This window comes from Strix aluco, chromosome 6 (genome assembly GCF_031877795.1).
Source record: "Strix aluco isolate bStrAlu1 chromosome 6, bStrAlu1.hap1, whole genome shotgun sequence".
In the NCBI taxonomy this organism is placed as follows: Eukaryota; Metazoa; Chordata; class Aves; order Strigiformes; family Strigidae; genus Strix; species Strix aluco.
In genome coordinates, this window is record NC_133936.1 from 1,766,896 (window position 1) to 1,784,056 (window position 17,161).

The 17,161-nt window shown below is 47.3% G+C and overlaps 1 protein-coding gene across 3 annotated transcripts in view; it reads right to left on the reverse strand.

Moving 5' to 3' along the window:
- Nucleotides 1-12,213: 12,213 nt before the first annotated feature.
- Nucleotides 12,214-17,161, reverse strand: part of GALNT13 (polypeptide N-acetylgalactosaminyltransferase 13) — a 151,273-nt gene continuing 146,325 nt past the window's right edge. For all 3 annotated transcript variants that reach the window (XM_074828439.1, XM_074828440.1, XM_074828441.1), the window contains one exon: nucleotides 12,214-16,287. Coding sequence is in view for 2 of the 3 variants with exons in the window: in XM_074828440.1 (XP_074684541.1) it covers nucleotides 16,147-16,287 (141 nt within the window). In the remaining variant the exon portion in view is untranslated. The remainder of the gene's footprint in view (nucleotides 16,288-17,161) is intronic.

The window sequence follows — 17,161 nt, forward strand, 5'->3', positions numbered from 1 at the left end:
GAAAACAGGGAAGGTTTCTTGCAGCGCTGCCTGGAGCAGAGCCCAACCACCCCAGTGCTGCCCAGCTGCCTGCAACGAGCTCTCAGTTCCCAAACCCATCCGTGCTGGATCGCAAGAGAAACCCTGGCTCTGCGGAGGGAATGCTGTGGAAAACAGCCCCAGGCTGCTGTACCTGAGGACAGGGCTGAAGGGCCACGGTAGCTGGGGCACCTGCAGCTGGGGATGAGTCACTTGACCCAAGGAACAAGCGCCAGGACAAGAGGGAATGGCCTCAAGCTGCGCCAGGGCAGGGTCAGACTGGCTCTTAGGAAGTATTTCTTTGCAGAAGGGGTTGTTGGGCGTTGGAATGGGCTGCCCAGGGCAGGGGGGGAGTCCCCATCCCTGGAGGGGTTGAAGAGTCGGGTTGACCCAGCGCTGAGGGATCTGGTGGAGTTGGGAACGGTCAGTGTGAGGTTCATGGTTGGACTGGAGGAGCTTCAAGGGCTTTTCCAGCCTCAATGATTCTGTGATTCTGTGGGGAGCCACAGTTATCTTTCCACAATGGATAAAAATCAGCTAGATGACTGGCTTCAATTAAATAATAGTTTATCAGCATTCCTAAGAGGACCTGGGATCATGGGCTCATAGCCACTGGCTGGTTGGGCTTTCTACAATTTTACTATTTCACACCCTGGTCAACATCCAGCTGAATTTCTGCTCCCCAGAGCTCGGTGGCAGCCCTCCTCCCACCACCCTTGCCTTGCGTCTTATCCCACTCTGGTCCAAATTTCTGTTCTATGGTTGCAAAGATACCAGAACGGCTCCGGAATGGCTCGGAGAAGAGTAGACGTGCGTGTGCCTGCTGGGCGTCTGCTTTGGGCCCAGCACGCTCGGCCCCGGGACACGGGCTGCGGCAGACAAACCTGGTGAGCAGATCTCCGTTTCACTGTGCCTGCAGGAGCTCAGCGCTCAGCTGCAGGAGCGGGTCCCCTCTCCCTGCCTCCTGAAGCAGCGCCCGCTTTTCACTCTCTCAAAAGCACTTACAGAGCTGGCAGAGGTTCAAAGCAGAGAGATAAATGTGACCATCAGACTGGAAAACAGCCTGGTTCTGATCTTATTTGTATGGGAAGTTTATTGGTGTAATTATGTGCACTTTAACTGTTCCTTGCTTATTTTGGCATTAAAGATTGTTATCACTGAGAGCACATCAAGACCGGGATGAAGCACCCGGCCTGTCTAAGTCTTGTGGGGGAAACTACCAGGGAACCTCAGGAACAACAGACTACGAAGGGCAAGAGGATGGAAAGAGCTGAGCTGGATTCACAGCCTCTGAGGAGCTGACACGAGACAGAAAGGTTAATTACCAGCATCTACAATATTAAATGCAGATGCATAATGGTGCTAGCAAAGGCAAGTATCACTTTCTACTGTATATATATATTATATATATATATCTTTTTACCATGTTCATTTTGTTTAATAATAAATTATATTCCATGTTCCCTGACTCAGGACAGAATGAAGAGTGCAGTCAGTGAAACAGAATCCATTAAGGTGAAAAAAAAAGTCATGGTACATAAGGATGGTCAATATTAATACGGATCTCAAGAATACATAGCATTAACTATACTGTAACAATGGTTACAGTTTGTGCACTCGGATGTGCACTCTGTGGAAGGTTGTTTTGCTCACCTATACCTGATGCAGGATTTCTGAGACATTGATGGAGGAATTTCTTACACCGATGGTAAGGAGGAGGAGCTCAAGTAGCAGGGTTTTCTCCTTTTCATTTTAGTTTAAGAGTAAGCACTGAGCTGCAAAAGTACAAGGAAGGAAATACATGCTTTATTAGCTCCTTTTGGTGCTCGTAACCTCAGAGCTTTCAGAAACATCTGTTAGGTTGTTTTAAATGCATGGGATATAAATCCTTCCTTTCTTTCTGCTGCTGCATCTATGAAATGCCAAAAATCTTTACTATACTTCAAATGAAAGTGATTTAAAATACATTTTTCTCACGTCTCAAATGTGTTCTAGAAATGCACAATTCGCATTACAGCCCCTGGGACTTCATAATCGCAATAAATTTTCATTCCTGCACATACAGGTTTGATTAAAAACAAGGATTTTCCCTTGCTGGGGAGGCTGGGGAGCCAGCCGATGGAAAGAACAGAACACGTTCCAGGAGACACAGTAAACAATTTCCAAGTCCAGCTCTTTACATCTTGAAGAATGAAAACACCCAAGGTCATAAACAATATTCTTTCTAGCTGCTCCTCATAACAGTCTCTGCAAAGGGCTGACACGCTGAAGAACTGTAAATTCACAAAGGTTTTTTTGGTTATGTTTGTTTTTTAAAGCAGCCTCCAGTGGTAGGACTGAGGGAGGATGCTGGAGTAGTTTTTGCATCTCCATTTTGCACCTGGGCTCATCTGGAGTGGAAAGAACCTCTCCAGGTCCCACTCCCGAGGACCCCTAAAGAGTGTTTCACCTCCTCTCCCCTTCCTCCCTCCCCGGGCTCTGTAGACACAACGGAGCAGCGCACCCAACGCACCTGAGCGGGTACCAGTCCCCACCACCAAAACATGAGGTTGTCTCCAGAGCCTCTCTCTGCACGCCCTGGGATGTGCTCAGCACCTCAGTGTTGGAAATGTGGGTGCTGGAAATGTGGGGTTCAGCGAGGAGGATGCTGACAGCACCCAGGTCTTTCCTTGGGTACCTGCTGGCGTACGGGGAGCTCACCACCGCGCCGCAGAAACCTGTGCAATCGCTCGCTCTTCTGCTGCCATTCCCATCCTGGACTCCAGCTCCTTTCACATGTTTGTGCTAAACTGTCAGAAGAAAGTACAGCAAACTTTGGGGGTGAAAAAATCCCCCAAACTAGGTAGTGTTGGGTCTTGGTTGTTTTCCCCATGGGGAACGCCACCATCACGCAGGGGGTGTGGGGGCACCGCTGCCCCCCTGCTCCCCAGGGACCCCGCAGACCCACCACCCACCCTCTTCCTCCAGACCCTCATTTAAGGGTTTAACAAACCCACCTGTTTAAAGCCAAGTGACTTTAAAAAAGGACATTCGCAAACAGTCTCAAAGATTCAATGATGTATTTACTTTCTGGCCTGGGAGGCTTTCAGGCTCGCTGGCCCCGGATTTTGTGCCTCTCTCCCCTGGAGCTGGCTCTAACGTGGCTGAGGACACTGTAAGGAACTGAAGGAAGAAATGCCTCAAACATTCATGGACGCAGAGAACCTCAAGGACAAGCTGTGGCCTTTGGATCAGTCTAAGGAACCTCACCCAAGGAAGCGGGAGGGTATCGAAGGATGCACCCCCCACCCCCTTGCAGTTGTATTGACAAACTCTTTAGATAAGCCTCAAAGGGGGAGATATGGACGGAGGAAATCAAATCTTTATCACCAGCTCCACCTATTTCCTCGTCTCTCATGGAAATGAATTTGTGGAATCCCTGCCCCTCCTCATCTAGTATGCAAATCAGCTGATAAAATGAACTTAAAAGGCAACAGAAACTTTGCTGGGTGTGCACCCACCACCCAGGATTACCAGACCTGAGACAATGCTGGATCCAGGGGTGCTGATCCGGATTGCTTTGACTCTCTTTCTCTCCTTTTTTTTCTTTTCTTTCTTACAGATTTATAAGAGACCACATTGCTTATTATCCTTTTCCAAGTTTAAATTGTCCTCTACCGCAAGTAAAACATTTTAACCGGTCATTTGGTGTCGTTTCGCCTGAATTGAACCCAAGGGGATCACAGAACCCTTGCGATTCTCTGGGCTTCCAGTCCGGGTGGTGACAGACACACGTCTAACGTTAAAGGCACTTTATTATGCGGCTGCACACTCTTACTGCTGATGTGCTGGGAACAACACTGAGCTGTTGAGAAACAACGGGCATCATCATAAAAGCTGACAAAAACGTATTGTTTTATCAATATATAAACTTACCTATGCAGGGCAAGCTGCACTCGCTCTGCTAGAGAGAGATGTTTCATATTCATGTGGGTTTCTTATCCTGAGAGATTTCCACGCAGAAAAGATCCTTCAGTGGAGAGGAGCTCCGATGGGTGAGGTTACAACCCCCACGCTGCTTCACCAGTCCAGTATTTTGCAGCCAAATCCTGCCCAAGTCCCACTTCATACACCTAAGTCCTGTCCCAGTCCCTGCCCGGGGAGACGGAGGGTGGGAGCAGCGAAGCATCTCGCGCAGCGCGATGTGCATTTGCTGGCAGAAGAGCGGCAAGGGTTCAGCAAGAGGCACCCGCTTCTCACACCCCGGCCCTGAGCAGACGGGTTTAAAATATGCTTATGATGAACACTGCTGTTTGCATGTCTGAATCCTGCCTTCTCTTACGTGGTGAAGAAATGCCAGGGTATTACAAAAAATCCACCCAGATTTCGGAAGATTAAGTTTACGATCCCTCTGAGAACAGGATTTCCCATGGAATATGACTTTCCAATCCACCTCACATCCTAAGGAACTGCAATTTACTGGGATAAAAATCTGCTTCATTAAGCAATAGTGTAAGGATTAAAACAGGTTAACGAGTATGTTGCTAATCCTTCTAAGTAGCTACCCATTATAATCTCTTCTTTATCCATGACAGGTATAAAGAAAAGGGATTTCAAAAACCTCAAAACAAACTCACTGATCTTAACAATGTTGCAACACCTTGTGCCTTCTGCCTTTTGCTAAGAAAAATATAAAAGGTTACTAGTTGTAACTCTGTGAAGAGCAGCCTGTTCTTTCCTGGACCGGAAATATTTTAAGTCAAGCTTTAGCCTGGAGCAACCTGCAACAGGTCCATTAGAATCTGCTCAAAAATAGCATCATTTAAATATCCTGACATATATGTATATATACACATACAGGCACATTATATATATATATATAAATACACCTTTATTAGAGACAGAGAGCTCTATGAGGTTATTCAGTTCCACTTTACAAATTTCAAAGCTCTCTACAGTATATTTTTCCAACCCAGTTTTCAAAGCCTTTCCGTTTTTTTCTGCCATGATGCCATTCTACAAAACTCACCAAGCATTTTCCAACCTTAGCATCTCCTTAGTATTTTTTTTTCCTCTTCTCTCAACATTTTCTGTATTTCTGTCTTTTTACATACGCCCAGCAGGTGCAAAGAACTGAGTGAAGAAGCACTGATCTAGTAAAATGGCCTCTTCAGCTTCCCTGGAGACCTTCCGACCCCCTTGCTGCAGCCAAAGAGCCTTCTCCATGATGGGGGGATGCTTTTGCATGGCCAAGTTCACACATGTCACCTCATGCTCCAGGTCAGCAGCACTGCTGCTTCTTAGGGTTTTTTTTTCTGAGTCATAGAAAGATATTTCAGAATTAGAAAAGTGGTAAATAAAACAAAGCCTGCTCTTATTCATAGACTACACAAAAAGTTATCTTCGCAGTTTTGGCTAGAAATCATTTATGTAGAGATAAAATATGCACTTGTGACTAGTTTGTTTTTTAACATCCTGCTTTGGCATGTGAAGACTCTGATATTCAGTTACAACGTAATGAGGAGAGGCAGATACTGAAGTTTTTTCAGGAAAAACACATAACCTCTGTGGGAGTGGAGGCAGGACTCACAAATGTAGGGAAACATGGTTGTACATCATTTTTATACGTTTATGATTCTTGCAGCTTCATTTGTTTGAGGGCAGGAATATCCCGTGCTGGGACAGTGCCACCTCCTACCAGCTGTGGCTTTGCAGAACACATGGAAGGCAAAGAGTGAAATGATCTTCATTTCTGAAAGATACGAATTATAACTACAATTCCTTCAAGAACAACAACAATTTGGTACAATTAAATCAAAGAATCTTACCAAGGTCCTATATTTTTAAGATTTTTCCTTACACGGGATGAAGAGTGATGGTCTGGCATCTCCCCTGGCTGCGGGCCGGGTCCTGGCTGGGTCTCATCATGAGGCACCACAAGAGATTAAAGACATGGCAAATAGTTAATCTAACAAGACAACTTGCTATTACCTTTAATTACGTGATGGTTTAACATTCACCGCAGAGGAGTTCGGGTCTGAAGGGACAGTGCTGTAAGACCTTTCTGTTGTAAGTGCAAAGTTCCCCACTAGTGCAGGAAATTGTGTCTATACTTCCAGATTTTAGGAAAAGAAACTCCAAATACTGAGATTTTAAAAATTCTGTGCTCGGGGTTAAAACTCAGGGCCGTTGCAAATGATCTTGGTGCCTATTTAGTGTCTGAAATCTGGATGTTGGACCTCAACGCTGCCCAGAAACTCTGGGCAAGGGCGATAGGAAGCAGTTCTCAGGAGATGCTGAACACATCCTTATCCTTTGCCCGTGGAGAAAAATTCCTCGTCGTCTGTTTGAAGAGCAACAAAGCAAAACACTGCGTGAGCAAGCGGTGGGAAACGCTCTTCTGCTGCCCGTCAGCAGCACATGGGGCCAGCCAAAAAATTGCTCAAAATGTAATTTTTGGAGAAGTTTGCACTGTCTGAACGCTGCCTCTGGCCCTGCTATGGAGGAGACCGCAGCAAGGATGGGGAATTGTAAAAAGGCTGGAAAACCCCTCATTTTCTCGTTGGTTCTGGGACACTGGCAGCCCCGGTGCCAGCGGTTCCCCGCTGCTGTGCTGAGCAGGAGTGGCCGATCTGTGCAAATTCAGCTGTTTCCCTGCACAAATTAGCACACAGGCTCTCTGTTTTGGAGAAGAAACTGTGGCTACTCCACGCTGTGTATTTCTAAAGACAACCGAGCTCTTGGGTAATACTGCATGTCCTACAGCGAGGTCACTCCTCTCAGGTATTGCATCTTGGGCCTCCCACTTGCATAAAAAGAAGAAAAAGGCAGAAAATTAGCAAAAGCTCTTCCCGCAGACGTCCTGAGTGGCTTGCACCTACGCAGCTGCCCACTAACAATATTAAAACCTGGTTTTCTGTAGCAGAAAAAAACCCCCACACCCAAAACAACAAAAAAAGCACCCAACAGAAAAAGCACTTTTGTTGGGATGAGTACATGAAGCCTGCATCGTGTTCGAGCAATAGGCGCTTTCAGACATTTGTACAAAAACCCTTGAAGGAGAAAAAAGTCCCTTGAAGCTCCCCTGCCTTTTATCACTGCCAAAAAATACGATACCCACGAGGAATTTCAAGTAGCTGCTGGAGCTGGTGGAGGATGCCAGCTTGCAGGCATCCCTGGGAGGAGCAAAAGGGCTGCTGACCAGCAGAGTCAGGCCTTGGGTGCTCCCTGCCAGGAGGGGTGCAGCCTCCAGCCCCCCCAGATGGGCTCTAAGGGGGTGCAGGGGCAGCTCTGCCCCTCTCCTGCAGTCCTCAGCTGTGGCATCAGGGTTTCCATCGCTGCTGGGGAACACAAAAAGCTGAATGATGTTTCTGAAGGGCGGTTCTGGAACAGCTGTGGGGGTAAAGCAGTGTGTTCAACAAGTAGGATGAAATATTAGGATGTAAGAAAGAAATTCTCCCCTGTGAGGGTGATGAGACCCTGGCACAGGTTGCCCAGAGAAGCTGTGGCTGCCCCCTCCCTGGAAGGGTTCAAGGCCAGGTTGGACGGGGCTTTGGGCAACCTGGGCTAGTGGAAGGTGGCCCTGCCCAGGGCAGGGGGGTGGCACTGGATGGGCTTTGAGGTCCCTTCCCACCCAAACCAGTCTGGGATTCTATGGTTAATGCAGTGCAGGGAAAAACTTGCCAGCAAATCAACATGCACGTGCTTGTTAAAGGAATCCCCAAACTCTCCAACTCTCACTGGGGAGATGGGGTGTGTGGATTTGAATGAGGTCCCTTGGGGACAGCTGCTGGGGACAGAGGGGACCTACCCCCACACGGCTCTGGGTGCAGGCGCCTTGCCGGGGTTGGGACAGCTGCAGGATTTGGTAAAGGCACTTATTTACAGACACACACACAAAAAACGCACGGGGGCTGTAATGGTCTGCCAGCTCCAGCATTATTTTAAGTTGATCACTTAAAGAAAGAACACTGACAACACTGAGCAGTTGCAATAAGTAAGCTGCTAGAACAGCTTTTTGCAAAGAAAGGGCATGGACAGTTGTTAAATAAAAATAGCCTCCCTTGGCACGGCTTTTTGTAGCTCTTTTTACAGGCTCGTACAACAATTCAAGTCGGAAGGGACCTTGGGATGTCACCGAGTCCAACCTCCTGCTCACCCTGGATTTATTTCCCTCTCAATTTTTAGATCCTGGGTGAGAAGATTTGTGTCTTTAGTAATATAAAATTTGCTAGAATCCTTGCTAAGTAGGACAATTAAAACACTTTTCAATAATATCACCCCATCAAAGAGACTTGACTCGATTTGCAGCTACCCCCGACCACCGGCAAGCTTGAGCTCTGCCCGAGGCCGGCCGGGCTGGCAGGCTGCCGCGCTGTGCGTGCTGGGGAAAGCAATAGGATTTTGAACAAATCCAATTAAATATCGACACAAACCAGAAGAAACTTGCTAGCAAACTTAGACACGTGTGCTTGTCAGAAATGAACATATTATTATTGCTCTGTTAAGTTCTCTCTCATTTGCGTTTTGTGGCGAGTGGATGGAGCCGGGAGCAGGAGAGTGTGGACGTGGGCACAGAGAGCAGAAAGGGCATGAGATGGGTTTGGCTGAGCTGAAAACACCCCCCCAGGGCCACCGTGCCCCTGCCTGTCCCCAGACACATCTCCTAAAGACGCTGCGGATTCTCAGCTCAGCTCCAACTCGGTGGCAGAAATAGGGGGAACACACCGTGGCGTTGTGCCATCAACACTTTTGCAGCTCCTCACGCGTGCCAGCCCCAAATCCACAGAAGGATCAGATAGTATTTTCTGCTTCAATGTGAGGGCTCTCACCAAAATTAGGACCTTAAGATGCACAGGGCAGAACAATTTACTCCATCCTGCTTTACAACTGAAGTTGACAAATACCAATCTTATTTGAAATGCAATGTTTCCTGGGCTGGAAGCTAAATTCCACTTTTTGTTTTTCTTTTCCTCCCAGCACTTCCTGGGCCTTAAACACATAAAACTTAAATTGTGGCAAGAAAGAAAAGGCTTGGAAACCGTAAGAAATCCCCCTTCACCCAGGAGTGCCTCCTGGCACTCATCACTGCCCCATCACAGTTCTGTCACGGGTGACAACCTGCTCCCAGGAGTTTGCAGCGGCTCCCAGCACGTGCCATGGCTCCTCTTGGATAAAAGCATCTCACACCAGCAGGAAACCCCGACGCAGGGCAGAGACCCCGGCAAGAGCAGCAAACCAGTGGTCTCTCTGCTTCCCGCACTGTTAGAACTGGGATTTAGAACTGGGATTATGCTGCAGCTCCCACGTTTAATTCTGCAGCGGGCAGAACACAACGTGTGACCGAGATCTTTTTACACAAGGAAAGGATAATGGCTAAAGGAAAAACTTCTCAGTATTAATGGTGAATTCCAGAGCAGCAATTTAATCACTTCCAAGTACGACTCGAGCCTTGTGGCAGATACACCCCTGCAGACTATGGGGGTGGTATTTCTGTGATAACAGTGGAGGGGAACTGAATTGTTCCTCTTCAACGCCGAGGACCTCCGAGCAGGTCAAAGAGGTTGGATGTGCAGGACCGAACCTATCACTTATGCATTCCTAGCCAACAAAACACCCCAGGTTATCAGCATTTGTGGGCAAAACCAGGCAAATGTATATGGGACAGCTTCCTCTGCAGAACCTGAGCTCCCTTTCCCCATACGTGCCCTTCTTCCATGGGCTCCCATGCTCAGCAGAGCCTCAGTCATTGCAGGGGAGTCAACATAAGATCCCTTCTAACAATATATCTTTGTGTTATCAACTTCATGCCAACGAGCTTTGTAACGAAGCTTGGATTTAACGAGCCCTGCTAGCTGAGGTGGCGGCAGGGAGCCCTCTGCTATTCCTTAGGAAGGGAAACCCTCGCTCTTTCTCAGCAGCTCGCCCCATTCCCAGCAGAAGCCAGCCCGGCTGCCGACAAACCCCTTGCAGCGGTGTGGTGGTTCCTCCGAGCCAGTTTGCTCTCTGAGGAAAGGGTCTCCTTTCCTCTGCTGGTTTCTTTAAAATTCAAAGAATGGTTAAAATTTACAGTATTTCTAAATCAGCTCAGTTCCAATTACCAGCAACACCCTCCCAGACCTGGGCTCCATCTGAACGCACACGGGGCCGTGCTCCCTCCGCTGCCTCCTGCACAGGAGCTCGGTGACAGGCAGAGTTTGGGGTTTGGTTCAATTTAAACTCACCTGGGCAACAGTTACCTCTGCAGCCGTTTTGCCTATTTCCATTTATTATCTGCAGTTACTTAATTCCAGCACACAGCAGCTTTTTCAGGCTTTAGCTGGTTGCAGAGCACAGCACGCGGCTCGTGTAGGGTGGGTACAGAGGGGAACGGTGCGTTGGAGAAGCAGGGTGAGCTGATGACAAATGATTAAGCTAGTTATTTATGACCTGAATTTACAGAAACAGTCTCCAAAGTTGCGTCATCCAGCCCCACCGGCTTGCAAGCTGCCTGAATATGGATTTTAGGGCAGATCCTCCCATTTTGGCTCTGCAAAAATACTTGCCAGTTCAGGTTTGAAAGGCCGGTTTGAGCGGGTGGCAGCGGTGCCAGGGGGTTTGGCCTCAAACAAAGGGGCTTCATCCCTGGGGGCTCTGGCTCCACAAAACCCTTAAACGCACCTCAGAAGAAGAGAGAAAAACACGTACAGTTTTTAAGGAAAATGAGATGTAGCTTGTTTCCTTCACTGTAATTTTAGCTCTATAATCAGTCCTAATTATTAACATTTCTAAGAAATGCAAAAAAAGAAAAATACCTTTGTGTCTGCATTCATTACCCACAAATAGATTATTTTACGATTCATTTAAATGATTCACATACTATAATTAACACGAGCTCTACAGTTAATTGCATCTTTGCAAAATAGTTTAATAATCAGAGTAGAAACTTGACAGTCATTTTTTTTAATCGCACATATGCGCCGAATGTTTTATATAAACTGCAGCTCATCAGAAACAAATACACAAATACATATTTCTCTGAAGACAACCTGAAGCAGGTAAACCTTGATAAAAAGGATTTATTTTTTTTCTCTGTAGTTGCATGAGCAAGGATGCTGCTCTGGAAGGGCCCAATCTTGTGAAATGAGCCATTAACTGGTGGTACTTCTGTGAATTAGTCGATCGAGGTACACTGTAGCAGTGTAGAAGGATGAATCATAAAACTGATCTAAAATTGTTATAAAAAAATCTTTATCATCTTTAACGTTATCATTTCTTTATCAGTTACTCTTCTATCGCTTATAACACTCTTACCACCTTCCTTAACTTTTTGTAAGGCTCGTAACAACAAGGCTTGATTTTGTCCAGCAACTGAAATTAACAGTAAAATCTGAAATAATTCAACATTGGCAGACTATTATTTGTGCAAGAATTTCTAGGAATCACTTCCACTACAGCGATGACACGAACTGATCTCTCCCTCCCAGCCTCCTGAGGATTAATTTTCATTTATGTTTATAAATCCTTTGGTTTTAAAATATTATCCCTCCTTCCTTCTCACCAGAACCAACCCAGCCACTTCAGGATGCAAGATGCAACTTAAAAAAGGAAAATTCTCCAACCACCAAAATAAGACCGAAGCTCTGTTACTGGCATCTGTAATATGTAACCAGGTTCTTTTCTTTCCTTACAATCCGGGAGTATTGTTACCTGAGGATAAGCAGCATCACAAACCAGTGATGACGACCACGATACACGGGCTGTCCAGCCTGGCCCTTCTGTGCCCACTGAATGATTATTTTTATTATTTTTCCCACTGAATTTTTTTTCTTTTCTCCAAAACACAGACTGTTCATGCATCATTTGGGCAATATCTAGCACAGCAGGGTGAAAAGCAGGGGCTCAAGTGTGGGATGAGGACCCTGGCGTGTGTCCTCAGACTGGTGCACAGCCAAGCTTGGTTTTCTTGCATGATGACATTTTCCAGGGGACATCTGGAAAATTGAGCCCTAAATGCCAACCGAGGGACAGGCAAACACACCCGTGTCGACCTGCCAGGCTGCACTCACGTGCCGCCACCTCTCTAGCAGTCAGATCCCGGCAGGAAAAGCTCTCCTGCCTATTTCTGAAGTTGTACCTGTAAATAAAGGATCTAAAAATATGGAGGTTGTAGTGGAAAGTCTGGTTTTTTACCACATATAAAATACGTGCATACAGAAAAAGGCAAACACACCAGAAGAAAACTAAACCAGTGTATTTTAATTCTACAAAAATGTATAAATATTTAAATGTACAGCAAAGAGTACCAGTATACCATTTAATAACTGTTACAACATTTAAAATGTGTCATTCTTTATCCACAATCTACTTTTATAAATTTAATTTAAATCTGTGTTCCCAGCACTTATTCAGGAGCCTTTGTAAGCGCGTCCTCCAAACCACCACACCTCAAGTCTTTTTTTTTCCTGCTTTGGAAAATACCAAGCGGAATTCCAACGTTTTATAAATAAAGTTTGTATTGTCCCAAAGTACCGTGGCCTTTTGGCAAAGCACCGCTTACCCAGCTGTCCTGAACACACGCTTGCAGAGCGGAAATAAAAATAAAATGGGGGCGGCCACATATGGGAGCAAAGGTTCTGGCTGGATGTTGTTACACGTCGGAGAAAAAGCGCAGAGACAAAAAGCCACAGAAGCACCAAAACACATCGCTGGTGTTCATTCAACACCGGCGGCCACGCAGCAGCTCGGAGTTAGTAGCAGGTTATGTGTTGGTGTAGTCTCACCAGCTGTGAGAGCCGTGGGGACGCGGGAAGGATTTCAGCCACCCGAAAAAATGTGGGCGGGCTGTGGCACCCACCAGCACTGCCCAACTCCTTCCCACCTCCCCAGATTGGCCCAGATTGGCCCAAACTGCTCTGCCGAGCACCCCCCGAGACGCAGCCCAAGGGTATGGGATCAGATGAGATCCCCGATTTCAAATTTAAAAACCCCAGAAGGTGGAGTTTTGCAGCTTTTCTTCAAAGCACTATTCATAGAGTGCAACAAATAAAGAAATCCTCGAGGCGACTGGGAAATACGTGTCAGCAGAGAAACCCATCTACTGATCCCAACGCCCGTTTCAGTTCCGGGGCTGTGCCTGGGCCCCCCCCCACCTCCGTGGGTCACCAGGAGGTGCCGGGAGATAAAAAGGAACATGACTTTCTACAGCCTTTATGGTTCAACTTTCCAAAACGTTGTGTTTGCTGATGCCACCCAGCGTTACAGCTCGCTCTCATTTCACCAAAGCAAGTCTTAAAAAAAAATAAAATATGAGCACTGGCAACATTTTCCCAGTGAAAACAATAAATATTCAGCATTTGTAGAGTTCTTTATAAACACGCTGTGCAAGCAGAAGTCAATCCTCCCGACACCTTTCTGAGATATTTTATAAATGGGGAAACAAAGACCAGCTGAGGTTTTTTTGGCTGTGGTCCGTCTGAGGGCACTGAACTTCAGACGCTCAGAGGCAACTGAACGAGCTATTTTCAATGATTTTAGCCCAAATCACTCGCCAAGGCAACACCTGAGGTCAGTGGCAGGAGGGAGGGCTGGGGCCCAAGCGCAGGGACTCACGTTCATTCACTGAATCCCACCAGTTACCGTCTCTACTGCTGGATCAGCATTTCAGACCCCCCTCCCCCCATCACCCCCTCACTCTCCATCAATGAGGTTTTGGGTGAAATTCCTCTGCAATGAGGCTCTCAGGGTTTCCATATCGTTATGCGAGGAGGCAAATTCAGGATCCAGCCCCTCGAAGCCCACGGAAATACTGGTTATGACTGATGTTAAAAAGGTACTTCCATGCTTTTTTCTAGGTCTGAACATAATTTTTGGACAGCAGCCCACCCTGCTAGCGCGCAGCAGACCTACACAGCTGTGAGGGACGCGTGTACTTGCTCCTAAATAAGTACAATCCCACACTGAGGCATTTCAGTTCTTTTCCCCCCCCAAGCAGGGACACAGCAGCGCAGGCACCGGCCATACCCAACGCTGCAAGCTTGCTACCTCAGTCAAGGGGTTATACGCCTTGGAAGAATATTAACCATTAGGGTAATTCTAAGGAGAAAAATATTCTTTTCTTCACCTAAGATTGCACCTGAAGCTGCGCAGGGATTGCACCCTGCCATCACCCTCCAGTCACAACACCAAGAAAAGCTCGGGGTGCGACGCGGGCGGTGCGGGAGCCTCAGCAGCCTTTGCCCTTCGCAGCCAGGTGCGTTCCCGAGAGGGGGCACCCCCGACTGCCCTCCCCGAGTGCTGCTGGGTGCTGTGGGACCCTCCACAACACTCACTTCTGCAACGACACCCAGAAGCCCGGCGCCTGGACACACGACTTACCAGCACGAGTGGCCATTCCACCCAAAAGCCCTTGGAAAGGAGATGAAGACATAATTTATTACCTTTTTTCTGCGTGGAGATTGGCATTTCAATTTGTTTGTGATGTTTGCATGCTCTTTCTGTGAAGCAGAATTGCAGCCTTCTCCTGTTTTGCTTTTAAGCCATAACGTGAACTTTTGTGGTGACCTGGATGAGAACTGGAAGTGTTTGACCCGACTTTGAGCAGGGAGGCTGGACCAGATGAGCTTCCAGTCTGCATTAATCCGTGATACTCTTAATCCGTGATACTTTAGCTCCCATGCATGCACAGCAATCACTTTTCCAATTTAATATCTTTCTATTTTTCATTTAATGATGTGTATCAAGAAAATATGATCTATAAATTTATAATACGTACATATATGACACTATTTATCTGTAACAACCAGAGTATTATACAGAAAATACTGTAATTTTTAATGACCCGGTGCATAAACAGACCTTTTGAGGAACTGTGAGTGAAATAATGGGAGAACATTCCACCACTTACCCGTGCTGAAATGACGCTGCCCCGGAATTTAGGTCTCTTGAACCCTCCAGGCAAGGGGAAATTGCCGAAAACCCAGCCCAGCCTGTCGCGCCAGCGATGCGTTTTGGGGAGCGCGTGCTGCTGGGGTCACCGAAGGAAACGTCACCAGTACACAGAGGAAATGTCACCCGCACGTACAGGCCCCTTCCCCCCACCCTGCCACGGCATCAGTTCCCGCGACGCCTCCGCCACGGCTGCGTGCCATCAGCAGAGTTTTAAGAACCACGCTAACAAAATGATTAAGCCACAAAATTATTAAAAATATAAATAAGCATCTGTCATCGCTACCGAAGCAAGAACATCTGGAGGCAGAACTTGATCCAGTTCCATCCTCTGTGTGCAGGGGATCCGTGGATGCAGCTCTGGTCTGTCTTATGCAGGATGCAGGTATCTACTAACGCTTAAGGGTAGCAGCTAGGGATCCAGTTCAGACCAAGTCTCAGTCTCCCGTGGTCTCAGTTTTTGGTACCTCCATCTTGCAGCTCCCCAGGTGTCAGCCCCAGCCACTTCTCTTCCCACCGCAGAGGAGATCTCAACCTGCGCTGGTCTGAGTTACCCACGTGTGTCACTCCTCAACATTGTTCCTGTGTCTTTCACCATTGCCTCATTTAATTTCAATTTCTGAGTGCAGTCTTTGCTCAGTTCCGCTGCTTTTCCAAACACCAAATCCAATTTTTTTCCTGGCACAAACCACAAAGCTTTCACTCTGTCTGGTGACTTTGCTGCTCAGTGTGGCTCTTCACCGAGTCCCACTCGACCCCAGAGAGCAGCAAATATCCTCACCACGTTGCCACGAAAGACCAGCACCAACACATCCAGCTCAGGAGATGCCTGCCAGGATGGTTCCCAGTGCCAGTTTGTGTCATAAGGCATTTTATGTTGGGTCACTTCTCCGCAGCGGTGTGTGACACACAGAAAACGCCCTCCAAGCCAACCTCTTTGATGTAGGGTTCATGGAGGTTTCTCTGGAACCGTTTTTGAGCATATTTGTGTTGGTAACAGCAGGCATTTTGACACTTAAGAGGCTCAGATGAGCTTCTTTGGAACAGTCACAGGTTTCGAAGGGACACATGGAGAGCCGCCGCATCAAAGAAACCCCCCGCCGTGACTTTGCTCTGACAGCTGGGGTTTGGAGAGGGCTTCAGCCCTGCTGGCCTCAGCAAGGAGGAGAGGGAGAAAGAGATGGAGGAGGAGATCCCGGCCAAGGCAGCGGGTCTGCGCCGACTTCAAGCACCCAGGGTCATGTTGCGCAGCAGCCACTGCTGGGAACGGCCGTCACCGCACTCCCTCATGGTGGGAACCATCTTGTCCTCCTCCGATGGCTCATCCAGACACTGGTTGCTGTTGACGTGCCTCAGGGTGAGCTTCTGCAACAGAGAAGGGTGAGAGCTGCAGCAAGATAATTACTGCTGAAACCCAGTAATTGCATTTTCAGTTTGATTTCAGTCTTATCCTAGTCACTACACAAGCCACGAGACAGATCCTCATCGCTGGCTGTCACGCGCATGGCTCAGGAAGCCGCTGCCCAGCTCACCTTCTCACGCATGGCCAGGCAACCCGGGGAGCGAGCGCCTCTGCCGAGCCCAGCAACAAATAAATGTGACAGAAAAGTACAAAATAAGTGCAAGGGAATACTATTTCAAAGCAACAGTATTTTGGATTAGTCTTCAACAACCGGACCACGTCTGCATGGCAGACCAGTATACCATTCGTTCAGAAATAATTGCTAATGGAAACACATTTGCTAAGTATTATATGAACATGGCCTCAGGTTGCACCATAAATAATAAATAAAAAAAGAAGAAAAAAAAGATAAATAAATAAATAAATAATGGCCTCAAGCTGCGCCAGGGCAGGGTCAGACTGGCTCTTAGGAAGTATTTCTTTGCAGAAGGGGTTGTTGGGTGTTGGAATGGGCTGCCCAGGGCAGGGGGGGAGTCCCCATCCCTGGAGGGGTTGAAGAGTCGGGGTGACCCAGCGCTGAGGGATCTGGTGGAGTTGAGAACGGTCAGTGTGAGGTTCATGGTTGGACTGGAGGAGCTTCAAGGGCTTTTCCAACCTCGATGATTCTATAACAGCAACATGCAGATGAAAACTTTTCTGTTTCCAATACAATTTTTTCTTCTTTGAGGTACCCGTCCCTTTCTATTCCCACCTGACACAAGGGAAACAGAACTTATTTTGAAGAAATAAATAATTTTCTGTTCGAAAACATTGGGAGAACATGTTCATGAAGAGATC